The following is a 27076-nucleotide window of genomic DNA, read 5'->3' on the forward strand; positions in this document are numbered from 1 at the left end:
ATGTCCCCAGTTACTTGGTTGGCTGAACTGTTTCTTGCCCAGTGTGATTCAGTGCTCTAAAAGGGTTTTTTGATTTGCTTTGTTTTTGTTTTTCCTCTGTGTAGGCCTGGCTGTCCTGGAGCTTGCTCTGTAGACCAGGCTGGCCTCAAATTCAGAGACTGGCCTGCCTCTACCTCCCAAGGGCTGGGTGATTTTTTTTTCAATAGATGGCTGAATTGGGCTGGAATTCAAACTTTCAGAGATAAAGGCCTTCTCTCATCTCCTAGAGGTTACCTTGACCTTCCAGGAAAGTAATAAAAGGTCTCTTGTCAGGGCCCACATTGCTTAGAGGATTTTCACCCTCCTCCCCAATGACGAAGTTCAGAAACACTGGGCAGAGCACACTGTGATGCCAAGGGCACCATTGCGCTTTGTCATGGTGCACATGGAGTGTGCAAGCATTTCAAGGAGGTGGCTTGCACAGCATGTGTCTGCTGATGCTCTGTGCAGATTGGAATAGACCTTGTCTCAGTCTGCTTGCCTGCTCTAGAACAAAATCCCAGCCTGTGTGAGGACTAGATAGATGTTCATTTGGCTCACGACTCTAGAGGCTGGGAACACCAAGAGCGTACCACCGGCATCAGGTCGGCACCTGGTCCGTTTTCTTCTTGCGTAATAGCATGATGGAGAGTGTCACGTGCTAAGACAGTCACCATGAGAGTCTCTCTATCCTTATAAAGCCACTAATGCTATTGTCACACCTACACATGTCTTTATCTAACCCTAATTACCTCCCAAAGGCGCTACCTTCCAAATAGCATCATTGTATAAATTTGGGGTTAAATAGCCAACGTGTAAACATTTTTCCCCTATGCGTATGTGTGTTTGTATGTGTGTGGGCATGCATGTATGTGGTTGTATGCACACATACGTGTTCATGCATATGGAGGTCCAAGGGTGATATGGGGAATCTTCCTTGATTGATCCACACTTTATTCATATCAAGGCAAGGTTTTTCACTTGGACCCAGAGTGCACCAACTTGCTCTGTGGATCCCCTGTCTCCCACCCAGCATTTCCGTGGGTTTTGGGGGTCCAAACTGTGGTTCTCATGTGTGCAGCTAGCGCTTTAACCACTGAGCCATCTCCCCAGTCCCATCATGTGAGCTCTGTGTGTGTGTGTGTACCCTGGTGTACTTGTAGGGGTCAGAGGACAACTTCCGGGAGTCAGTTCTCACTTTCCACCATGTGGATTCCAGGGAATGAACTCTGGCCGTCAGACTAGGTGCCAAGTGCCCGTTCCCGATGAGCTAGCTCACTCACCCCAACATGTGGACTTCGGAGGACACATTCAAACTGTATCAATACCAAATAACTACTAAATGTTCATACCCCGACACACACCCATACATACACATGTGCATGTGTAGACTACATTCATACACATTTGTCCTTCGTTTTGACTTGAGCACAGTGAATGGAAATTGCTCCTGCAGTCCTTGGAGTGTAGATGCAGAACCCAACAGAGATGCCTCCGCCCCTTCCAAACCCAACATGTGTAAGATCTGCCCTTTAATTAGCATCTGCAGCTGCTGCCGTGGAAGGGCCTGTCTCTGTTGGCCGGCAAGTCTTTGCTTTGAAAGAACAAGTCCTTCACAGCTCCGAGCCAGGCTCATCTGTCAGCTGCTGTGGCGGCAGCCTCTGCCATCAGCGAGGTTGCCACACCGTTTAGGCCTATTTTGCCGGAGGGCTTTTTTCTCCCCATCTCATCTTCCCAGCTTATGATTGCTGCGATGTGGTGACTTCCCCATTTGGATGAAATGCACCGATTCTGGGCAGGAGATGTCCCCGGTCCTTGCGAAGGTGGAAGATCATCGTTTCTTTCAATGCCAATGGTCTGATTATTTTCCAGCCTTTTATTGTCTGTGATCTTGTCTTGATATTCCGAAAGCCTTCGAGTCGTCACTGTAAAAAAAAAAAAAAGTAAGCAGAAGTGATGGCTGTGTTAAAGCCAAGGTCCATTCAAGGGCACGGCGCTGCAGAAACTTTGACTGTGACTGGATTAGGAAACCAAATTGATGGTGCAACGTCATTAATAATGGTTCCCATGCCGTGCTGGGTGAGCAGCATCAGAATCAGTCCTTAAAAATGCGTTCCCTCAGTGAGATGGCCCGGCCGGTGAGATGGCCGGGGCGGTGAGATGGCCCGGCCGGTGAGATGGCCAGGCCGGTGAGATGGCCGGGACGGTGAGGTGAGATGGCCCGGCCGGTGAGATGGCCCAGCCGGTGAGGCACTTGTCCTACAAACCTAATAACTTGAATTTGATCCCTGGAAACCGTGTAAAGTTGGGAGGAGAGAACCAACTCTGCCAAGTTGCCTTCTGACCTTTACGTGTACACACACACACACATACACACACACACACACAACAATAATAAGTAATATAATAAATAGTTTGGGGGAAGTACATTCCTAAGCTGGATGTGGTAACGTATGCCCACAAGCCCAGGACTCAGGGGGCTGAGGCAGGAGAATTGCAAGTTTGAGGTTACCAGTGGCATCCTGTCTCAGAACAACCAACGCAGATCCATGGAGCTTGAGCATTGGTGCGTGAAGTCAGTCTCTGGAATTCGTATTTTAGCAAGCTCCCTGAGAGGTTGGAATGGAAGGGAGAATGCTCTTTTACCCTGATTTTTACCATTATAATAATAACTCAATTCTTTCTTATTCTACTTGAGTGCCACCTCTATGAAGGCACAGGGATTTTATTTTATTTTTTTCCTTTTCATTCCTGATATTTAGAACACTAGCACATAGTAGGCTTTCAAATATTATGGACGAATGTGTCTTATTTAAAAAAAAAAAACACCAGGTGTTTATTAGGCATGTGTGTGCATACTCTGACACATGCATGGAGGTCAGAGGACAACTTGCAGGAGTTAGTTCCCTCTGCTGTGTGGATCTCGGGGATCAAACTCCGATTGTCCGGCTTGGTGGCAAGCATCTTTACCTGCTGGGCCACCTCTCTGGCCTTGAGTTGCGTTTTTACAAAGCACTCCTCCCAGTGATCTTGAAGGGGATTCAGGCTTGGAAAACCCTCTGTAGAGGACTTATCAGCCTTCCTGGGTTAGCAGCCACGGTTTGGGGGTGATGGGCAGATCAGTGCATCCCCAAGTGTCTCTGAACAACGAAAGTCGGGGACAGAGATGCAGATGCGTATGTGGACTCTGGAAGAACATAGGCAGCAACCATGTTCTTCGTTAGTTTACAGTGCTCTCTGGTCCTCCTCTCTGGGTTAGTTTACAGTGCTCTCCGGTCCTCGTCTCTGGGTCACAGCCAGTCTTGCAGACTCTTAGTTTGTGACATTTGATGAGGTCTTTGATAGCCCCTTGGCTTGCTACCCTCTTTCACAGTCCCAGAGTGTTTCCGAAAGACCCCAAATCCTGATTCTTTCTTTATGAGACTTTATAGTGTAGCTGTGGACTGTGGAGAATGCCTTGGGCTCCTCAAAGTGACTCTGAATCTTCAGAGCAGTTCGGTGTTGTACAGTGGGAGATTTTAGTATGCTGCTCGGGGAATGTGTTGGGTCATGAGGTTTGATTGGGCTTCTGATAAAGATCCGTCCTATTCAGACATTCGTCATTTAGGGTGTCTATTTTGGCCCTGAGTCATGGAGCACAGGCGAACAGCTGTTGTAATTTTTGTGGTTTGTTTTCTCAATCAGTCCTGGCTTCTGAAGACACGGAGGTCATTTGACCGTCAGAAAAGGCGATCTTGTCTGGGTGGACATCTTGCAAAGAGGAGTGAAGAATGTGTATCTTCTCTCCTTTGTAAGAAATGCTGATTTTTCTGGAAAATTCCCGCTGGTTCTACCAAATAGAATCTTCAGGAGTTGACGCTAAATATGAAGTAGCAGTTGGTATGTGAGCTCACCAAAGTTGCCAATGGTTGCCGTAGTTTTGACTTTCTCAGCCTTAAACTTAGAAGCCGTTCTGGTTCTCACATAACAGAGCCCAAGGAAGTCTGTAATAGTGGTGCGTCATCATAAATATGCATTGTTCTTATTTTTAAACCGTTTGCGTTCTCAAAGTGTGAGTGCGTCTGCTATTATCTGTGAATTTCCTTTTGCTGCTTAAGACCCTTTTAATGGCAATATATATTTAAAGCAGACTTACAAATTAGCATTCACCCACATCCCCAGGCCTGTGGAGAACCAGGTTGAGATGAGTGGGTGAGCTCCAGCAAGCCAGGTGGCTCCTGTGGGCTCCCCCAGGGCTGAGGTGAGTGGCTGACGTCATCGTCGTTGGCTGTGAATTCGGAGGAAATGGTTTTACCCCTTCTAGGTGCTGTGCTTGTTGGTGAATCAGTTTGCTTTGAGCAACTGTGGTATGAAATGGCATCTTTTTCTCCCGGGCCGTTGCCCAGTGTGTGCCGAGCATGAGAAGCCATGTGACCAGCTTGGTTCCAGGTCTATGAGAGGATGTGCAAGTCCCCGGCTTCCCTAGGGCTGTCTGGTTCTGGGCTGGCCTGGTGCCGGGTGGACTTCCTGGAGTCTTTAGGAGGACCAGCCTGGGGCCTCTAGGGACCTGTACAGAGGCTCTCCATCTGACTTATTCTCATTAGCGTTCAGTTGCTGTGATAGGCACCACAAACCAAAAGCAACCGGAGGAGGAAAAGGTCATATCGTCTAATGCTTCCAGGTCACAGCCCACCACTGAAGGGAACTCCAGCAGGAGTTGAGGCAGGAATGCCACTTGCTCGCCGACCCTCAGGCCGACATCCAGCTCCCTTCCTTCCACAGCCCAGGCCCACCTGCTTAGGGAGGGCCCCACCCACAGTAGGTGGGAATCAGGAAGAGGCCCCATTGACGGGCTCACCAGCCATGGGGGGGGGGCATGATGGAGGTACGGTCGGGTGATCCCTCAGTTGAGGGTCCCTCTTCCTGGGTGCTGGCAGTCGTGGTTAGCCATCGCACTCGCCTGGAGCGTTTTTCTAAGACGGCAAGAAAAGCAAACAGCAGTTGGGAGGGTGACAGAACTTACCCCCCAGAACGGGCCTTCAGGGTTCGGTGTTTGGTAGGTGTATTGATTACCTCTCTCGTTGCTGTGACTAAATCCTTGGTGAGAAGTGGCTGACTGACGGGAGGAGGACTTTATTTCGGCCTTGCTGTCCGTCACGGTGGCCAAGGCGCGGCGTCGCAGCAGGAGGAGGCGGCTGCTCACGTGGTGGCCGCAGTCAGAAACGGAGAGGTGAAGGCTGGTGCTCGACTCGCGTCCTCATTTTATTCAGCCCAGGACCCCGGCCCAGGGCGTGGTGCTGCCCACAGTCAAGGTGGCTCTTTCCTCTTCCGTTAAACCTGTCTGGAAACGCCCTCCCTCCCACCCCCAGGTGTGTTTCCATGGTGATCCTAAGTGCAATCAAGTTGACAGTTGAGACGAGCCATCACAGAGGATTTAGTGTTTCTTGACAGACGGGCGTTTGAAAAATGTCCTTTCTGGAAAGGCTTGGACGCCAGCTGACACTGGCCGACAAAATGGACATGAGAGCAAAGGGCACGCTCCCAGGAGAACAGTTGCAGCCTCGGTGGGCCCTAGCGGCTCCCCCGCCTCTGAAGGCAGGCAGGGGCCGGAAGAGTGGCTCGCAAGTTGGCTCCAGGCCCTGAGCCAAGGCCCTTTCAGGTCTTGCTCAAGCCGCACGCAGTGTTGCCGAGGGGATTAGTCTTATCTGGAGTTTTCAGAGGAAGACCATGAAAAGTTGGGAAGTGAAGTCACCAGGTGAGTCAGACCCAGCTGACTGGCCTCCAGGAATGTCACATCTGGTTATCATAAAAAGAGAGGAAGGAGGGGCTGGAGAGATGGCTCAGAGGTTAAGAGCACTGACTGCACTTCCAGAGGTCCTGAGTTCAATTCCCAGCAACCACATGGTGGCTCACAGCCATCTGTAATGAGATCTGGCGCCCTCTTCTGTATACATAATGAATAAATAAATTAAAAAAAAAAAAAAAAAAAAAAAAAAAAAGAGAGGAAGGAGGGTTGGGGACTTAGCAAATGGGGAAAGAGTGCTTTCCTGCGCCGCCGCTGCGAGGGCCGAATTCAAAGCTGTAGCGGCAGTGTGTATAGCCGGATGCACGGTGTGAGCGTCAGCAGCCCAGTGCTCCTGCAGGGAGCTGGGAGACTATCTGGAAGCCAGAGGGCCAGCTCGCCTGGCTGTGTACTGTAAACCACAGAGACCCCGGCAAGATTGGAGTCAAGGAATGACACCTGTTGTCCTCTGACATCCATCCACCTGTGTGTCATAGCAGGCATGTACCCACATTCACACATGTACACATGCTTGTGTGTGCATATTGTGAATACACACACACACACACACACACACACACACACACACACGTATGCTTGCATTGATGGTTTGCACTTCCTTGGCATGGAGTTTTCTTTTGATTTTTTCTGAGACAGGGTTTCCCTGTACAGCTCTGGCTGTCCTGGAAATCACTTTGTAGACCAGCCTGGCCTTGAACTCAGAGATCCATTTGCTTCTGCCTCCTGAGTACTGGGATTGAAGGCATGAGCCCCCACTGCCTGGCCTCTTTTCTAATCAAACATTTTAGCTATATATTCTGATTTATTTTTCATATGCACCAGAAAATGTAATTTTTTTCTGATTGAAAACAGAGGTTATTCTTTATCCTGTATGGAATGTCACTTTCTGTGATATGGACAGCTTTCCACAGTAGCATGAATAGCTGGAATCATGTGTTTTTAATATCTGAGTCATAGATTTAGAGGTATCATAATTTAGCTGATCTCTTATGGATGGGCGTTTGGATGATTTCCAAGTTTATTTCCCTTGTTATAAACCATCCAGTAGATGGTATCTTTCTTTTATCTGTGAATTGTAAGTACCAATAAAGTAAATTGTTCAGAGTGGAATAGCTGGGTCAAAGGGTATATATTCATTGTTAAATGTTTAATAGTGATCATCGACTGCCTTCCACGCTGACTGCAAAAGGGAAAGATTGTATTGCGTTTACCGCACGCCTCCTATATTCTGCTGTGTGCTGAGGGGAATGCAAAATGAATGTTAGCCAGTTTGTTGCCCTCCAGGAATATCCATCTATGCGGTGTACCTGATCCTAGGGAATGTCTGGGGTGTCATCTTGCGGGGGTGTGGGAGGGGGTGGATTTAATTCAACTTCTCAGGCTTGCCTTGCAAGCGTCATGCGCGGCGTCTGGCTGTTCTTGTATCCTCTCTTTCTCTTGGGTCCCGTATGCGATTTCTGTAGGGCAAAGACCTTATCCTGTGTCTCCGCCCTCATTGCTTTCTAGAGACATCGTGATGACATCATTGTTAGGTGTCTTTTGAGGGTTCAGTTGAGGTGTTCTCTATTTGGGGTGTGTGAAAAATGAATAACTTTGGCATTCTCTGCAGGTCATGGAATATCAGCCTGGAGGGGATTTGCTGTCGCTTCTGAATAGATATGAGGACCAATTAGATGAAAATATGATTCAGTTTTACCTTGCTGAGCTGATTTTGGCTGTTCACAGCGTGCATCAGATGGGATACGTGCATCGGTAAGTGGGACTCCTAGGAACGTACTGAGAACTTTCCTGAATCACGCACGAGTCTCTGCATAGAAATGAGTGGCTGAGTAACTTTGGGGTCAGAAGACATCGTCATGTAGCCAGCCTGGCCTGTGACTGGCTAAAAGCTTTTCAAAATGACTGGCATCTCAGCATGCCCATTCGGCCATGGAATAGAGCCAGGATTGCAATGTGCCTGTTGGCTAGTAAGATCTGGCTATCAGATGTAGCCAGTAGGATTGGGAAACCCTTCTTTTGGGCCCTCTGGGTCATTTGGTAGGGAAACTGACTGGTAGAGGGACTAGCTGTGCTTGTCCTGGGAACAAAAGATGATAATTAACAACAGCTGCTAATCAGCTTCCCTCGCTGTACCAAATACTTGTCTAGTAATTGGAGAGAAGGTCTGTTCTGGCTCACCGATTTGCAGGTTCCATTGGTTCGTTTGTCCTGTTGCTTTGGGCGTATGGCAGAAGCCTATGGTAGAGCAGTCACACTCACCTTTAGACATAAAAAGAGATGGGAGGAGACGGTTCCCACCAAGGGTCTGATTCAAATCACCTCCACAGCTCTAGTGTTTTGGTTGCTTGAAGTGACTGGATTGTGAGGGCTCTGATTCACTAACGGATTAATTATACCCAAGGAGTTATACTTTGAGGGTGTTTTATGGGGTTCTGGTAATTGGCGGTAGGACCCATTGGAGGAAGTAGATCCCCAGAGGACGCTTTTGAAATGTATACCTTGTCCCTGTTCTCTGGTGGCTCTGTTTTCTGTTCACCACAAAGTGAGCTACTTTGCTCTGTAACACGGCTGCTGCCATGGACCTCCGCCCTCATCTGGCTCAGAGCACCAAATCCACCTAATGGTGGACTCAAAACTCTGCAGCTGGGAATGAAGGCAACTTGTCTTTCCTAAGTTGCTTTCTCCTTGATGAGAAGTGTCTGAAATAGAGGGCAGGTCTCCAGTGACCTGACGCTGCCCCACTGGGTCCTACCTCTTACAGGTTCCACCTTCTGTCTCCCTGCTGTGTGTCAACCTGAGGTCCAAGCCCTTAACACCTGGGCCTTTGCAGGGCACTCAAGGTTCACACCGTAGCATGCATTTTACTGCCAGCATTAGTAAGTTGCAAAGACATTCCGCAGAAGTCTCTGTCCTCAGGTTTCTTTTCATATCCTCACTTTATTTCAGAATGTTATACAGAGATATCATATATATATATATATATATATATATATATATATAGTGGGGATGCAGAATTTGGGATAGAAGACTTTTCTGTTTGTGAACCACATGACCTCAGATGAGTTCTTTAGGTTTTTTGGTCTTAGATTTTAAATATAAAAATGTGAGCCTCAAGTATGAATAAACCGTCTAATAGCATTACATTTGCTTTCTTTTTCTCCCTCCCTTTAAAAAAAATTAAATTTATTTTTCAAGGTGGGTACTAATCATATCTACCAGTAGGGAAGGTCTGTGTAGTATAACACATACACTAAGGTTTTTGGCTGAATTGAGGCCTGAGGTTTGTGATTGCTTGCTGATGGACACAAAGACAACACCAGTTTAAGGCCTTGCCTTTCTTACAGAGACATCAAGCCTGAGAACATCCTCATTGACCGAACGGGACACATCAAGCTGGTGGATTTTGGATCGGCTGCTAAAATGAATTCAAATAAGGTGATTAGAAAGTGGCATGGGCTAGCTCAGGGGGTCATGCTAAAGCGTGTTCTGTGGTCCTCGTGGATTTGGCAGACGTTAGGGTACAATGGTGAACTGCTGTTAGTGTTTGACTCTTGTAGGGAGTGGGGTCAGGGGTCAGGGTGCAGAGATGTTCCCCAGACAGTGGCACCCTTTGGTAATACCTGCCAGTACTCTGCCAACTGTCTCTCTGAATATTCTTACATTTTCATTTTTAAAAAAAAAGGAAAATGTTCATTTTATTTTCCCCTTACCTCTTACAGACACTGTTTCCTGTTACATCACCTTGGTGTACTTTAAAATATTTTGATGATACATGACCTTCTTTTTCTTAAATGTTCTTCATATGCAGCAAAATTGAAACTAGTAGCTAGAGAATTTGAGCTAAATCTCCCAGAGTGTCAAGAACTGATGTTTAAAATGCCATTTTTTGAGTCTTGGACTTTTGGTAAAAATTTAATTGTGTTCTACACGCTGATTAGGAAGCCAGGAGAGGAGCAGATCAACACTGAGGCTACTTCCAAGAAAGATGACAAAGTTATAGAGAAAAAGAATGTCAAATCCTCTACTAAAGTTGGCTCACACTAAAATGTGAATTTCAAGGTCAGCTATGTAGAAAGGATCGGTCTGAGGGAAAAGTGGACTTACGCGGTAATCCCGATCTCACCACTGAGCCTCTCAGTGACTCGGGCAAATCCTGAGGAACTCGGCCGTACATCCTTTCTCTAGAAGACACAGATTCCACTTAAAATGCATAAAATCGGAGGCTGGAGGAAACCCTCTTCAGAACGCCTCCCAGATCTGAGATTTAAGTCCTTTATATGAAGGACAATATGTAAAATTACTTTTTCATCCCCAGATTCCTCTGGGAAAGGTGGATATTATTAGGTTGATATTAGGAAAGGCTTAGAGCTGCGCTAGCGCTGTGCACTTTGGAATCTGGCCTGTGTGCTCTGCAGCCCCGAGAACTTCTCCAGGTAACTTAACTTGGCATTTAGGCCATTAGAAAACAGAATCTCGATGTAGTCCAAACTCAACTCCGGCATCATTTTTTTCCCTTTAGGCTCTATTCTGTAAAAAAAAAAAAAAGATTTATTATTATTATTTTTATTTGTGTGTCTGTGTCCTTGTGAATGTGTGCCCATGTGTGCATGCCTGAGGAGGCCAGAAGAGGGCGTCAGACCCCCCCCCCCCCCAAGCTGAAGTCACAGGGTGTTGTGAGCTGCCTGCCGTAAGTGTTAGGAACCAAACTCGGGTCCTCCAGAAGAGCAGCAAATGTGAACAGTTGAGCCATCTCTCCAGGTGACATTCTTATCCTCTGTTTATGTAGTCGTCATATTAAGAATTGTGTAATCAGGGGCTGGTGAGATGGCTCAGTGTGGTCAGGCACTCACTGTCACTTCTGATGAGCTGAGTTCAATCCCTGGGCCCACACAGAAGAAGGAAGGACACTCGACTCGCACGGATTGTCCTCTGACTTCCACATGTGCACGGTGGTGCGTGCGTGTGTGTGCACACACAAAATAAATTAATAAACATAATACAAAAATTTAGGAAAAGAATTATAGAATCCAATCATTTTATGTTTTAAACTCCAAAATAAATAGCGTTAAGGATGTTTGGATAAACCTCAGGGAAACATTTTATTTCATAAGTTTATTAAAAAATATCCATATATAATACTAAAAAAAAACTTAGCTAGATGGTGGTGGCGCACACCTTTAATCCCAGCACTTGGGAGGCAGAGGCAGGTGGATCTCTGTGAGTTTGAGGCCAGCCTGGTCCTCAGAGTGAGTTCCAGGATAGTCACACCAACACAGAGAAACCCTGTCTTGTAAACAACCCCCCTCAAAAAATAAATAAATAAATAAATAAATAAATAAAAATGGATGGGTGTTGAGGGTCTAGCTCAGCAGTAGAGAATGCAGTTTGCATCCAGGGCACCTTTACTTCCTTCCCACCCCAAGTCATGTATAACTCAGGGATAGATATGAAAGCGCAGACATTGAATTTAGTGGAGCAACGCGCAGAGGATAAATTAAATAGCATAAAACTTTTGTAGGGTTCAGAAACTCGCAAATTATATTGGTGACATTAATAAACTAATGTGCTTAGAAAAAAATTATAGTATAGGTTTATAGTCTGACAGTGTAACCTTTCACCATTGCCGTTTGGGTTTGGATAATTCTTTGTTGTGGGAGCTGGGCTGGGCATTATGGGATGTTTAACTAGGTCTTTGGTCTCTACTCACTAGCTCCAAATACCACCCTCTGCTCAGTTATGACAACCCCAAGTGTCTCCAGCACTTTCAGAGTACCCTGGGGTGGCGGGAGGAAAACCACCCTGGGTTAAGAATGTCTGTGGATGGCAAAGCATCGGAGAAATAATTAGAGCTGGCGATGTGTGTCTGCAGTAAGAAAAGCCCGTGGGAAACAGGAGATTATGATTTATCATTGCTGCTCTGTAAATAAAGAGCGGTGAAGAGTAAGGCCCTGCGCTGGGAATGGCGGCTTATGCTTTAATGCCAGCACCCACGAAGCAGAAGCAGAAGCAGAAGGATCTCTGTGAGTTAGAGACCAGCCTGGTCTACATAGTGAGTTCTAGACTAGCCAGGCCTACATAATGCGCTCTTGTCTAAAAAAAAAAAAAATGGAAATCCCTGACCCTGCAGCTGGAGTTGCTCTCTCTAGAGCTGTCTTCATTTCAAGTTCATCTTGTGGTGCTTCAGACCGCCTTCTTCAGCTCTGACTGTAGCAACCTTCACCCCAGGCGGAGACGCTCGGGTTCGTTTTGGTCGAAGAGTCAGGGTGCCCAGACACACATGAGAGCATTACTATTCTCCTCTCATGCTATTAGGGCCAGAGTGTGAAAAGCAGATGAGGACAAATCTAACACATTTTTTACTGTTTTATTTCATGTGTGTGTGTGTGTGTGTGTGTGTGTGTGTGTGTGTGTGTGTGTGCGCGCACATGTGGAAGCCAGGATGCTCAGGTGTCGCTCAATGTCTTTCTTGTTTGATCTGGCATCTCTTTGCTGTTGCTTCTGTGGATGCAAGGCTAGCTGGCCTGTGGGTTCCCGGGGTCTCTCCTGTTTCCACCCCCACCTCTCACGGTAGGAGTACTCGGCTTTATGTGGATTCTGAGCCTAGAATCCAAGTCCTTATACTGCATGCTCTTTACCCTCCGGGCTATCTCCCCAGCCCCTTTAGCAGCGTCTTAAATGTAAAAGGTCTTTTTATTGTAGAAGAGCAGCAATTTACAGTCCAGATCAAGTGTGGATATAGGGTTAGAAATTATTTTGCTTCTTTTTTTGATTAATTGTGAGCCGACAGCTGAGTGTGTTTGTGTCGAGTAGGGTGCTTTCTAGGCCTGACGTAGGTTCTCCTTGTTTTCTCTACTATAACTATACTATAAAAATACAGTCTGTGGGCTGCGGGGATGGCTCACTTGGTAAAGCGCCTGCCTGGTAAGCACGAGTCCTTGAGTTCAATCCCACGTGAGATCCCAGAGCTGGGGAGGCTGGGACAGATCACTCTTTGGGGTTGGTTGGTCAGCCAGCCGAGTTGAAGCGGTGAGCTCCAGGTTCCGTAAGAGACCTTCTCTCAAAAATCAAGGTGGGGGGCTGGCAAGACCACCCAGCAGGGAAAGGTGTTTGCTGCCGTATCTGAGTTCTATCCCTAGGACCCACCTGGAGGAAGGGGGTGCTGCAGACTGTCCTATGACCTCCGGACCCTCTGGGCTGTGGTATGTTTGTGTGTGTGGGTGCACCCCCCCCCCCCATGAATATAACAAAAAGTAAGGTGGAAAGTGATGGGGGAGACATCCAAGTTGTCCTGTGGCCTCTGCTCATGTATGCACACACGTGCCCCAGTCCATATCTGCTGAACTTCCTGCCTGCTACCCCCAAGTCCACTGACCTCCTTTCATTCCCTGGTATTTTGGATACTTGTGAGTCTTACATGAGTTGAGTTTGTTCCAGCTCCTGCTGCCTTTATTTCCAGCTTCTTATTCAGAAGGTCGTGTTACTGTAGTTTACTTTCGTCAGCAGGACCGTGTGCCTAGCGACCTCAGGACCCTCCCTGTCCCCTCAGTCCCACTTCCCTTGTTGGAGTCTCAGAGAAGGGCCAACAGCTGACCGGCTCCTCCGGCCCTCAGGAAACTAGCTGTAAAGGGTTTGTAAATAGAGTGGAGCATGCGTACTAGTCACCTCCTGAGGAGCTGGAGACCCAGAGGCAAACATTCTTTTCAGATTTATGTAGGAGCAAAGATTTCTTCCATTCCTGTGATTTTCCGATTCTCTCTCTTGTGTATTTATAGACAGACACATATAATATAGACATACAGAAATCACTCCTGTGTCTCTGCCCTCCCCTCTCCCTCCACCCCCCTCTGCCAGGCCCACACTCTGGTAATGTAGGTTTTCCCAGTCCTAAAGCCAGAGCTTAGAGAAATGAAAATATACACCTACTTCTGCAGGTGTGTGTGTGTGTGTGTGTGTGTGTGTGCGCGCGCGCCTGCACAGGCTGTGAGGGAAAGTTGCTTAGTTTTACATTTCAGCCTTTTATGGCGATGGTTTCAGAGGAAGAAGAGAATAGTTTCCCTCCCATATTTTAAATATTTATTTAAAAATTCTGTGTATATGTGTGGCGGTGTGCATATGTGAGTGCAGTTCCTGCAGAGTCCAGAAGAGGGCGCTGGATATCCTCCAGAATCCTGATGTGGGTGCTGGAAATCGGACTTGGATCCTCTGCAGGATCAACACGCGTTCACAGCCACAGAGCCGTCTCTCCACCTCCCTGTTTGTATTTTGTTTTTTTGAGACAGGGTTTCTCTGTGTAGCTCTGGCTGTCTTGGAACTTGCTCTATAGCCCTGGCTGACCTCGAACTCAGAGATCCACCTGCCTCTGCCTCCCGAGTACTGGGGTTAAAGGCGTGCACCACCATCCCCGGCCATTTTATTTTTAAAAGAACCTGCTGAATTTTCAGTTGCTTTACTTCTTCCCACCTCCCTTTTCCTTCATTTTCCCTGCCTTCCTAAAATGTGGCAGACATTTCTGCCCTGCTCTTCTGTCTCCTGCTGCAGTGGTTTTAATTTCTCTGTTAGCAGTGTGAGAATTAAACTAAAGGTGAGTAATGCCCAGACCCAGTCAGACAGCACCCTTTGTGGGCCCATGGGTGCCTAGGTCACTTTGAATATCTCACCCAGGTTAGCTACTGAGTTTCTGTCAGAGGAGTGTGAGGAAGCCCTCATGATCACATGGGAGAGCCCACGTGATGCTTGGGGGTCAGTGACTAATGGACACTTGGTAATCATTAAAAACCTTTGTTAACTGCTAACGAGCACAGTGGTTGAAGTTGTGTGACGGACGAGCAGGTAGTTTCGATTTTGTGGCTTTCTAGCACAAATTGCTAATAGAATTTAGATAGTTACTGGACATAAATAAGTATAATATTTACAAATTTTCATACATTTCTGTTATGAGGTAAGCATAGTTGCAGGGTTATTATCTGACCCGTCTTGATCATTAGTTTAGAAATGAGGTATTGACGGTTTATACCCTTCGATTTGGCCATCCTAATAAACCCGGCCCAGTCAGGTTTAGCTCATTGGATGTGAACAAGTGATCATGCCGTCAGCTGCAAACAAGGAGGGCAGAATGGTCTAGAACATACCATGTGGCAGCAGAAGAGACCCTAATCACAGCAAATGACGTCCCCCTAACAGCTGTGTGGTTCCCGTGCTTGCAAGAGAATTAGACATTACCTCAACAAGGCCCAAACTGCTGACATCAAGGCCTTTGCCCAGCGTCAGCTGCTCTTGGATTCAAGGTTAAGTCACACTGCGCCTCTGTCTCGACTCAGTGTCCCCTCTGTTCCTTCACTGTTCCCCCAGCACAGGCCTGCCTGTTGTTTCTCATGAGCTGTGTGAGTTGTGAGCGTTCTCGAATGCTCTTGTAGAGCATCGCTATTGCCAGCATCACACTGTTTTCTGTTGCTCAGTGTCAGAAGTGCCCGGCATCACACATACGTGAGAGAATGGGCCTGAGGAAAGGGGTGGAGGGAGAAGGAATGGAAGATTTACAGGGGTGATTTCATTATTCCTGTACTATACATACGTGTGTGTGTGTGTGTGTGTGTGTGTGTGTGTGTGTGTGTGTAAATACATAAGAGAAAGAATATGGAAGTTAGAGGAATATCCTGATATTCCTGTTATATATACACGTGTGAGAAAGAGGACGGGGATAATCACAGGAATGTTTTATATGTTCACGTGTATACACATATAGAAAAGTGTAGAATAAAAGTGAGGGCATGAGAAGATTGCAGGAAAATCTCACTTCTTGGGTAGGGGGATGGACAAGCTTGATGTCATGGCTGAAAGAGCCTCATTCGACCCCATCACTGGGGAGGGAGGCTTTGTAGTGCCTGGCTCTAAACATCCCCCTTCCTCTCAAAACTTTGAAATCAAATCAAAGCAAACTTGCCGTCGTTCCCCTCCCTTGTCCTCATCCTCCTCTTCTTCAGCAGGCCTTACTATACAAGCCCTGCTTGGCCTAGACCACAACTCTTATTTATACTACCACGCCTGGCCTAGATCCGCTTTCTTTTTTTTTTTTTTTTTTTTGAGACAGGGTTTCTTTGTGTAGCTGTGCACCTTTCCTGGAGCTCCCTCTGTAGACCAGGTTGGCCTCGAACTCACAGAGATCTGCTTGGCTCTGCTTCCCGAGTGCTGGGATTAAAGGCGTGCGCCACCACCGCCCGGCCCGCTTTCTTTTTTTTTTTTTTTTTTTTGTTTTTCGAGACAGGGTTTCTCTGTGTAGCTTTGCGCCTTTCCTGGGACTCACTTGGTAGCCCAGGCTGGCCTCGAACTCACAGAGATCCGCCTGGCTCTGCCTCCCGAGTGCTGGGATTAAAGGCGTGCGCCACCACCGCCCGGCCCGGCCCGCTTTCTTAATATAGTGTCCATCCGTAAGGGAGTGTGGCCATGTCCCCTAGATCTTTGGGTTCTGTTGGGGGCACTTTTTAATCCTTTAAGGGGGAGTTGTTGTTGTTGGGTTTTTTACTGCTGACCAGGAGAGGGCCATAAGTGCTGTGGGGACAGGCTTCGGTCAACACTGCTCTCCGAAGTCAGGCCTCTCTGCTTTGATGACAGACATCCTCAGACCTTCATATTTCATGCTCAGTAAAACCCGAGAAACAGTTTTGAAGATCAAAGGGGTTGCCGACTTGCCGAATCCCCCAGTGAGGGTCAGGGGGTCTAATTCTTTGATCAGCACCATTTCAAGAAACAAAGGCATTAAACACTAAAACCGGGAATTCTTAGGAGACAGAGGGAGGAGGGTCCCTGTAATGGAATGTGCTTGGCTCTGTCGGAAGACTTCCTGCAGTGTCCTGGTCTGCCTTTGCCACGGGCAGAGCTCGGGCGCTGGAGGATTGGCGGGACCTTGTTTCCGAACAGTGAGGGGGCCATGGGAGCCAGTGAGAAAGGTGAACTCGTTAACATGCAGCCTGGGTGAGACTCACTCATCACGCTGTGCCCTGCTGGTGGGCTGAAGTAGGAAATGGATCCCAAGGCCATTTTCCATTTTTTTTTTTCCAGACTTGAGATTTAGCCTGACTTCATGCGGTTTTTGTGTTGCCAGCTAGTCTCTAGTTTTTCATTAATAGATTGATCTTATATCATAGATTCATGTTTAGGCTTTTTTTTCCCTCCCCTCCTCCTCCTCCTCCTCCTCCTCCTCCTTCTCCTCCTTCTCTCTCTCTCTCTCTCTCTCTCTCTCTCTCTCTCTCTCTCTCTCTCCATGCATGCGTGGTTTATGTGAGTGTGCTCACATATATGTGTACATGGATTTGGGGGCCAGAGGTCAACACAAGGTCTCTTCCTCGACTGTTCTCCACTTTATATTTTGAAGCAGGGTCTCTCCCTGAACCTGAATTGGGGTTTACCAATTTGGGTAGCCTGGCTAGCAGAAAGCCCCTGGGGTCCCCTCATATGAGCCTTCTCAGTGCTGGAATTTGTAGGCACACCCCCACATTCAGTTTTTTATGTGGGTTTTGGGGATTTGAACTGGGGTCTTTATGCTTGCACAACAAACACTTTACCAACTGAGTCATCTTCCCAGTCCAACTTAGCCATATATATATATATAGTTTTTGAGTAAAAGAAGTTCTGTTGAGTTGGGAATGTAGCTTGGGTGGGGATGGAATGCTGTTTATCTTTTATAAGGTCCTGGGTTCAGTCCCTTAGTATTGGCTAGAAAGTTCTGTTGTATCAGTAACTTGTACCAGGAAATCCATCTTCACTCAGTTGTATACTGAAACAGTATACGTCATCAGCAAACCCTATCTGTTTCCCTTTGGGTTGTGTCACACACCCCCTTTAAAAGTTAGTAAAGCACTGGCATTTCTTGATAGTGTACCACTTGATAGAAGGGTTAAGGGCCTGGGTGGATAGTAATCGTTGGCGAATCGGTTGGTGTCTGATGCTGGTGTTGGCACCTTCTGGTGGGTAATTGAGAGTGTGCTGTGTTCATTTCATTTACGGGTGTCTAGGTGGATGCCAAACTCCCCATTGGGACCCCAGACTACATGGCTCCCGAAGTGTTGACCATGATGAATGAGGACCGGAGAGGCACCTATGGCCTGGAATGTGACTGGTGGTCCGTGGGAGTGGTCGCCTATGAGATGGTCTACGGGAGAACCCCATTCACCGAGGGAACCTCCGCCCGCACCTTCAACAACATCATGAACTTCCAGGTGAAGGCTCATTAGAATCTGAAGCAGTGTTCCCGTGTAAAGCAGACAGCTTTGATGTCTGCCGAAAGCGCCACTGAGCACGCTCTTCACGGAGGCTCTCGGGATCGCAGCTGTCAGTCATCGTGAGGGCACTTCAGCGTTTTCGGTAGCTCTGAAAGGGAAAAATGGCTGCCATTTGAACTCCATCTTTTTATTGATTGTGAAAGGCATCTTGAGTTCACTGTCGTTAAATGTGCATAAGTGTGAGTCTTGGAATCAATGAGATGGCTTATTAGCTCCCTCCCTTTTCAAACAACCCTGGGAGGTAGATGTTGCCGCCTCCCACGCTGCTGAAGAAACCAGACAGGACAGGCTTTTTGGTTCTGAAGCCGTGATTCTCAAGTGGGGGAGAAGTGAGCAGATAAGTTAGAACTGAAGTAATGTATGTATGTGTACACACACAAATATGCATAAAGTAGAATTAAAACCACTTTCTAATAAGTATACTTGCACTCCATTAAGCCCATTTCTAAAGAACGGGATGAGCCCATTTTTTTAGTTTCAGCTTAAGGGAGAAAAGAGGCCTCATTCCCTTGGATTTCATATCTCATCCAATTTTCATTTTCCTGGAATGGTTGATGCATATATATTTTTTTTAATGTACAAACACTGTTACTGAGGCTTCTCTTGAGTTGAAATTTCCCTCTAGAGCTAATTTTCATCCTCCATTTCAGTCTGATCATTCAGTAATTCAGACTTAGCAGAACTGTAGTAGGTACTGTGGGTACCAGGTCAGCAGTGATGAGCCAGGGGACCATCTTCACCCTCTCTCCCATCATCCCTCAGAAACCGTAGCACATCATGTCCGTGCAAGAGCAGAACACACGCTGGGCAGGTGCAGGCAGGTGCATCCTTGGCTACATTTTGAGTTCGAGGCCAGCCTGGGCTATATGATAACCCTGTTTCAAAAAAACCAAAAGCAGGCAAGGAAAGGTGGCGTATAGAGGGAGCACGTGGGAGGGAATGTCAGCCAGGAAAGCGGCCGGCGAGAGCTGGGGGCTGGCGCTGGTGGACGGAGTTCTAGGCTGAGAGAACAGCATGAGATGAACAGAGAGCCTGAAATAACTCGTAACTGTTGGACAACAGAGAGAGAGAGATGGGGGTGTGTGAGATTAGATGGGAGAAGGAAGCACAGGTCAAGCCACGAAGGCCATTGAACCCCAACAAAGGAACTAGGCCTATTGATGTATGCAGACCACTTATTTCAGGAACAAGCCTTTGGTCTAAAGTTATGAGGGCACCAAACTTTATTTAAAAAAAAAAAAAAAAGAATGAAAAGAAGTTATATGTATGAGAAATTCTCTCTTCACTTCAGGCCATAAACTGAATCACTGCTAAGGAAATGATTTTTTTTTTTTAATTTTTTTTTTTTTTTTTGATAGCGGTTTTTGAAGTTTCCGGATGACCCCAAAGTTAGCAGTGAGTTCCTTGATCTGATTCAGAGTTTGCTGTGTGGCCAGAAAGAGAGACTGAAGTTTGAGGGTCTCTGCTGCCACCCCTTCTTTGCCAGAACCGACTGGAATAACCTTCGTAACTGTGAGTAGAGCGTGCTCCTTCGGCTTGGGTTTGGGATTGAGAAGGCCGTCTGGACTTGACATAAAGGCTTTTGTTATTTACAGCTGCAGAAAGAGCTAATGATGCAGCTGTCTTTGAGTAATAACTGTCTGCAGAGAAGTGGGTCACTTGCCAAGCTCTGTCTGTCTGTCCGTGGCCTTCAGAACATTTCTAGGAGTGAGTTTGAGGTGCAGATGGTGGCGTGCAAAGGTGGTCCCTTGGTGTGACAGTTTCTTCCAAGAGGAAACACAGACTCAGTTATTTCATCCTCAGTAGAGAAAAAGACGTGGAGACAGGGCCCTGGGGCTCTGTGGAGGGCCAAGCCTGGGCTGGAGCCATAAGCAGCGGGCTGTGGTCATGTGCCTCCCAAGCACAGAAAGTCTCTAGTGCATACATCCAGGGCCCCAGTCACACCTCACTGTGTATATAATCAGAGTATAAGCTGAATCACTTTTTTAAGAACAAGAATCCGACTTATCAACAACACCAAGAAACATGTTTATTTATCTGTGTATTTTTATGAATTGGTGATTGTGTTTTGAAGACTTTAAAACATTCCCCTTTTTTTTGGTATGTTGCTGATTGAAGGTCACCCCGTGACCTGGCCCAGTGATCAGCATAGATTAGAATGGTGGTGTTGGGTGTGTTTATTTTTGGTGCTGATGGGAGACGGGGAACTGGAAGCTGTTTTTAGGTGTCAACTCTGAGCTTCTAATTGGAGCTGTGCTGATTACAGGTTGAGCGTCCCTAATCAAAAAACCCCAAAAAGAAACCCCACAAACCAAAACCAAAACCCGAAATACTCCAAAATCTGAAACTTTGAGCACCAATCTGATATCCCAAATGGAAATTCCATGTGCGCCCCCCATGAGGGGTTGCATTGAATATATAAAATTACCTTCTGGCTATGTGTGTGGGACCTAAGGGAGATCTGTGCTTAGTTATGGGTCCCAACTTCATGGTATCTCATTCAACCTACATGTAAATAGTCTAAACTCAGAGAAATCTGTCCCTGTTTAGGACAAAGGACTGTGAAAGCTCTTGTGCTTTCAGCTGAGAAGTAAGAGTAGCTGGTGTGTGAGCTTTTCCCCATGGCTGTGATAGAATACTCTGACCAAAGCAACTTCAAGGAGCAGGGGTTTATTCTGCTCACAGCTCTAGGGTCCAGACCAGCACGGCGTCTAAATCAAAGAGGCAAGAGCTTGAAGCGGCCGGTTATTTCGTAGTCACGTGGTGCAAGCTGCTGCCCAGCTCAGCCTCTCTCTCTACTCCTGCAGTCCAGGCTCCTCCCCAGGGAATGGCACTGCCCACAGTGGGCAGGTCCTAACACTTCGGTTAACACAAACCAGGCAATCTCCCGCAGGTGCGCCCAGGGTCCCACATCTTCAGTGAGTCTAGGTTCTGTCAAGTTGACTGTTAACACTGACCGTCACTGTTGGGATCCAGTCTTTTCAGTCAAAAGCCGTGTTGATTGTTTCTCTCACACCTGCTCAGGTATTTCAGTAGACCGCATTTCTTCCAGACAGGGTTTCTCGGTGTAGCCCTGATTGTCCTGGAACACATCTGTAAACCAGGCTGGCCTCGAACTCGGCGTGCGCCACCACACCTGGCAGTAGACTGTATCTCTGGAAATCCTTTTGACGGCTTTTCTTCCGTGTGTTGGCCTTTGTTGTTGTGATAAGATAGCCAAGGAAAATCAACCTAAGGTGGGAAAGAGTTGATCAGGGCTAATGGTCTTCAGAGGTTTCAGCCTGTGGTCTCCGCTCTGACGCTTCGGGCCTGTGGTGGCACTGTGCACCTCGGTGGGAGGTACACATGCACACAGTGAGGCCTATTCTCCTCCCGATGGGTGGCAAGGACCTGTGTCTCAACATCCCCTTTAGGGTCATGTGACCTCACTTCCACCCACTAGGCCTTGTCTACAAAGGTGCCACCACCTCCCAGGAGTGCCATAGTGTGATGACCAAGCTTTCAGCACATGGCCTTTTAAAAGAGACGGCCTAACCATAGCGTTCTGGTAGTCACACTGGTTTGTTTTTCTTAGTATTCCGCCAATTCCCTCCAAATTTCCAAAGGTGAGACTTTTTAATCAGTAATATATTTTCATTCTTTCCATTAACGCTTTTAGAAAGATTTGATAGAGTATCCTTTAGATGCTATTCAGGCACTTAATCTTTTCTTGTCTTGCCTTTTTATCTCATCTTCTTGAACAAGCAATTAATGTTTTTATGCATGAGCTTGCTAATTATGCCTAACAACACATTTCCACCGAGGTAAGTCGGTGAATGGCGGTTAATTATCTGAGTAACTTTATTTTGTGTTTTGGTAGGGCTTGATGTTGTTTTTGCTGTGAGAGTTTGCCCTTTCTTGCTGCGGGGGTGGGGTGGGGGTGGGAGTTCCAGGGACAACCCCCCTCCCTCTTGGATACCTCCATCTGAGGTTGCCCAGGTTCATCTTTATATAAATTGACACACCACTTGCATATACTGGAGTAACGCCTGGGTGAACTCTAACCCTGATAGGAGACGCCGTGAATTGTTCAGGGAATCAGTGACCAGAAGCAGCAGCAGCAGCAGCGGGGGTGTGCACATAGGCATGTGCGGAGACCATAGAGGACTGGACTCCGATGCTCATTCAGAAGGTGGAGACAGGGCTGGGGGTGGGGCTCATTGGTCAAGAGAGCCTGCTGCTCTCCCAGAGGACCAGGGTTTCATCCCCAGCACCACGTCAGAAGGTCACAACCACCAGGGGAGCCCATGTCCTCTCTAGTGTCTGTGGCCACCTGCACATGCATGCTCACCTGTGCGCGGGCACACATATGCACATGATTTTTATTGACTGCCGGCTCCCGGTGTAGTTAATGGCTCCAAAGACTCAGCAAAATAAGTGTGCTTAAATAAACAAATTTTTTTTCATTTCAATAAACCTGTGTTTTGTCCTATCAGACTTCCAGAAAAATTGCAGAGTTGATGCCCTGTCTCTGGACCTTTCACTTCCTTATCCCTAATGTGGATAGCTCTTGTAGAACAATGTCTCACTTGTTAAAGCCCAGACTAAATTTTTCTGATGATATTATTACTTAAACTTGAGACTTTCAACAGGTTTCACCAGTTTTACCAGCTCGGGTCCCTCTTCTGTTATGGCCCATACACAGGAAGGTGTTTGTTTGGGTGTTGCTAGGCTCAGTCGGTTAGGTAGCTCAGCCGGGCCTGGAATCCTCGTTCTCCCTGAGGATTGGTTGTGCCTGGTGGGTCCTGACCATGCGGAGGCACGGTCTTTACCCGGTGTCTGCTAGCAGGTTACTCTCTTTTATGTGTGTGTGTTTGCAATCAGCTCAGGGCCTTATGAATCAGAACATTGCTGTACTCCAAGTGATTTGAGCTGTTTTCTAACATAAATTACGTCTTTGTCTAATTCTGTTTCTCACAAACACACATGGAGTGACTCTCATCAGCCAAGAACCCTTGCAGTCATCAAAGTTTCCCAAGTTCACGGTCACCACTTGAATGCCTTATGATCCCGGCTGTTGAACATTTCCGCTTCCCACAACATGATATTGTCCCCTGATGAAAGCGACATTAGCCTCTTCGCCGTGGCACCCCTCATTCTTCTCTTTCTCGTTGTAACCAATGAAAGAAAGTACTGCTTAACACAGCAGGTAATAATCGTCGAAAGCGCATTATCTCGAGAGGTGGCCCTGGCGGGATACAGAAATGCAATTTAAGAAGGGTCCAGGCAGGTTGATGAGTGACAGGACAGGAAGTTCAGTGAGGGAGGCCGGGCGGAGCATCCTTGCCCTCCTAGGCCCTGCCCCTTGGAGTTGTCGTGGGCAAGAGCATGTGACCTGGGGGTCTGACCCATTTCAGGGGTTTTTATTCTCCCAGCCAATGGAGGACTCTGTGCGGCGTTACTGCTGTTGGGTGTCTAGGCACCGATCACTCTATGTCTCCTTCCCAGCCTTCTGCAAGGTTGTGTTTGCTGCTGCTTTTTGTCATTATTTCAGGGCTGCACTCCCGGGGCTCCTGAACCCTAACAGCTGCCCTGGGCAGTTCAGTTCCGGTGTTTCAGATTCCGGTCTTAACCCAGCTTGACTTTTCTCTCCTCCCGGGAGCCAGTCAGCGCTCTCCGCTCTCATACTGTTGGTGTTCCTTGGCATCTCTCTGGTCCTGTCAGCGGGAAGGTTTTGCTGTCTGGCGCTTTCCCAGAGCACTTCTTTTAAAATATTTTCCCCCAACGGAACTGGCATACTTACACCTTTCACGCAAGGCTTTGTGTCTCAAGGATGGCGTCAATGCGAGAGGTGACCGTGAATTCTCTTCTTGAGTGTTTCTGGCTCATGTCCTGGAGAACTAGCGTTGGTTATCACTCCTGACACGGGCCTTTCCTCTTGGGTCTTCCACTGTTTTCAACACGAAGCAGTTCTCGCCAAGTTCTTCCTGTTTTCCAGGTCTGTAGCATTTGTTAGCAGAGAGTACATTTTGTTTTGCTCCAGCAGTGACTCAGTGGCGAGCCCATGCTGATGGCACATGGAGATCTTCCCTTTCCAAATAGATGTCCCTTTCCCTGCTCTGCCTGGCCCTGGGCAGTTGGTAGTTAGACTGTAAACATGTAGTCACGTGACTGTAAGCCCGTGGGAGGGGTGGGGACATTTGGTTGAAGAGGAGAGATTCTGTGCTTACCCATCGCTGAGTGACAGTGTTGGAAGATCCTGTGTATAAAAAAGTAAATAGTACCGTGTAGCTTCCTCTTTTAAAAATTGCAGTCCTTTAGCAGCGAAGGCTACGTTTATTCTACCCCAGTTCGAGAAATTCTAACGTATGACATGGTATTGTTTCAAAACTCTTGGGTTTTAGATCCATCTTACAGATGTGGATAATACGGTAACTTACTCAAGATCAGCGAATGGGTGTGGATTTGTGTCAAAATCCACGTGATTCAAAACCTGTGCTCTTTCTGCAATACTGTGCTTGCCCTCGTATGAGCAATTTCGGTAAGCGGTGATGGTCGTGGTAGTGATGACGGTGAATGATGGACCATGCTGCACTGGAGTGAGCCCGTTAGCCTCTGGGCCTGTTTGAGAATGTTTGGAGTTGAAGTAACTTTGGAAGTGTAAGATTCAGTCGGGCATCTGAGCGTCTGCAGTGTGCAAGGTGCTGTGTGGGATCCTCGGCCCTGCATGAGCACATCTGAAGGTGGTCCTGCCTGCACGGAGCTTGGAGTCCTGGATAAGCTTGAATAGAGCTGTGGTCCTGAACAGTTGTTAGAACTGTAAGGTTTCATGTGCTGTCGGTTCCCCCACCGGGTTCCTGAACCACGTATGCCTGACCTTAAAGAAAACACAGACCCGGAGACCCTTCTCTACTTACAGCATCCGCCCGCCACCTTGTGATCCCTCATTTCTCAGAGCCAACCTGGGCAAGGACATTGGATCAATGGCTTGCTTTTACCATTAGGATTTGTAGCCTCAGGTGCATGGCGAAGAAAGAACATTATGTTTTTTAGAGCAGGCTCTCCCAACATTGGCCCTGCTGACATTCGGGGCCAGATGATTTTTTTTTGTGGTGGGCCTGCTGTGTGAATTACAGTGTGCCTCTCATCATCCCTGGCCTCTACCCACACTGTCATTTAGCATCCCATTCTGCAGTTGTGAGACTCAAAAAACGTCTCCACACTTGCTCACGGTCCCTTGAGGCGGGGACTCAAGGGAGACAGTTGTCCCAGCTGAGAATTTTCAGGAGGAAGAATGACATTCCAGTAATGTTAATCCCTCAAGACGGCTATTGCTAATAAGTTCAGAACTGTTGTGGAGGTTCAGTGGGACTTTTCTGCTCGAGTTGTGGTCCATGGACCAATAACAGTGTCATCGCCTGGGAGCTTGTTAGAGACGCGGAGACTCGGTCCTAAGTCGGAAGCTGTGTTTTAATAAGATCCCTCGGTGATCCCTGTGCATATTAGTGTACGAAGCTACCGAGGAGGAGAAAAATCCAATGTGTCAGGCCTAGCATTTCTTGCTCATCTTTGTGGGTCTTCCTCGCTTTGACTTCTAGGCTCAGGATGAGGAGGCTGCTCTCTGCTTAGGGACTCCCATGGCGGTTGTAACCGTTTAGAATTGTTGGCTTAATTTTTAAAAATTACATTTATTTATTTACGTGAGTATGTGTGTGGGGTCAAAGGACACCTGGTGGGAATCGGTTTCTTCCTTTCACCTTGTGGGTCCTGGGACTCGAACTCAGGTTACCGGACTTGGCAGCAAGCACCTTTACCTGATAAACCATCTCAGTGGCCCAGAACTGTTGGCTTTTATGCCATACCTTTGTTTTGTTGTTGTTTCGAAACAGGGTTTGGTCCGCCTGCCTCTGCCTCCCGAGTGCTGGGATTAAAGGCGTGCGCCACCACCGCCCGGCTATGCTACACCTTTGAGGAATGAATTTAAAGCTTTTCTTTCAGGTAGACTTTACATCCTTCAAGATGATGGTGTACCTCTTCTTCGTCTGATAGCAAAAGAGAATTTGCATATCTCTCCCATTTACTCTTGTCTAGATCCCTGTTAATGGAGGATGGGTTAAGTGCCCTTCATTAATACTTCTTAGGCAAGTATTATTGGAAGGCTAAGCACCCACTATGTGCCAAGACTCTGCAAAGCATACTGTGCATTTTACTGCCCCTTTTGTTCCTCCCCAGACCTCCAGTGAGCCAATTAATTACTAGAATTAATCCCACAGTACACATGACGACGACACTGGGGCTTGAAGACATGAGCCCTTAGTGACGGTCACGGATCATGCAGTTGTCTGTGGTAGGTGTGGAATTCAGGTCCTTCCAACTCTAGCCTTTTTATTTTACTTTTATATTGTTTGTGAGGGCTGTTTTTTTGAAATAGAGTCTTACTATGTAGCCTGTGATGTCCTCAGATTTATGATCCTCCTGCCTCAGTCTCCCAAGTGCTAGGGACTTCAGTATATACCACCATCCTACCTAAAATACCACTAAATAAAACATACCTCTTTAGCTTTTATTTATTTTGAGAATGCTGGAATGGTGGAAGTTTTGAGCGATACCAGGGGCTGGAAATAGAGCTAAGCAGTTAGGAGCAATTGTTGCTCTTGCAGAGAAGCTGGGTTAGGTTCCCAGTGCCCTGTGGTAGCTCAGAATGGTCTCTAACTTAACTCTAGTTCCAGGAGAGCCAACACCCTCTTCCTACCTCCATGGACACCAGGCATGCTTGTGATGCACATACATTATGCAGACAAAACCCTCATACACATAAAAATAAATCTAAAAAAAAAATCTCAAAAAACTAATTGATATAGACAGTTGTAGGGTCAGTAATCTCTCCCGTCCCATGTCCAGTCTCTCCTTTTATGAGTTTCTTATGTAACTTTCTGGAGAATTCTATGGTGATATAAAATATCATCGCCTCCCGTACTCTAGATGACATCTTTGTTCTGCTTCTTAAAAATATAGGTGTTCA

The 27076-nt window shown here is 47.1% G+C and overlaps 1 protein-coding gene across 1 annotated transcript in view; it reads left to right on the plus strand.

Annotated features, from left to right (window-relative positions):
- The window catches only part of Cit (citron rho-interacting serine/threonine kinase), a 177383-nt gene that overhangs the window by 32487 nt on the left and 117820 nt on the right, over positions 1–27076 (plus strand). Inside the window, 4 exon segments of the mRNA XM_059248795.1 lie at positions 7410–7552; positions 9145–9235; positions 17809–18012; positions 19434–19587. Coding sequence (XP_059104778.1) covers positions 7410–7552; positions 9145–9235; positions 17809–18012; positions 19434–19587 — 592 coding nt within the window.

The sequence above is a fragment of the Peromyscus eremicus genome, chromosome 23 (assembly GCF_949786415.1).
Source record: "Peromyscus eremicus chromosome 23, PerEre_H2_v1, whole genome shotgun sequence".
In the NCBI taxonomy this organism is placed as follows: domain Eukaryota; kingdom Metazoa; phylum Chordata; class Mammalia; order Rodentia; family Cricetidae; genus Peromyscus; species Peromyscus eremicus.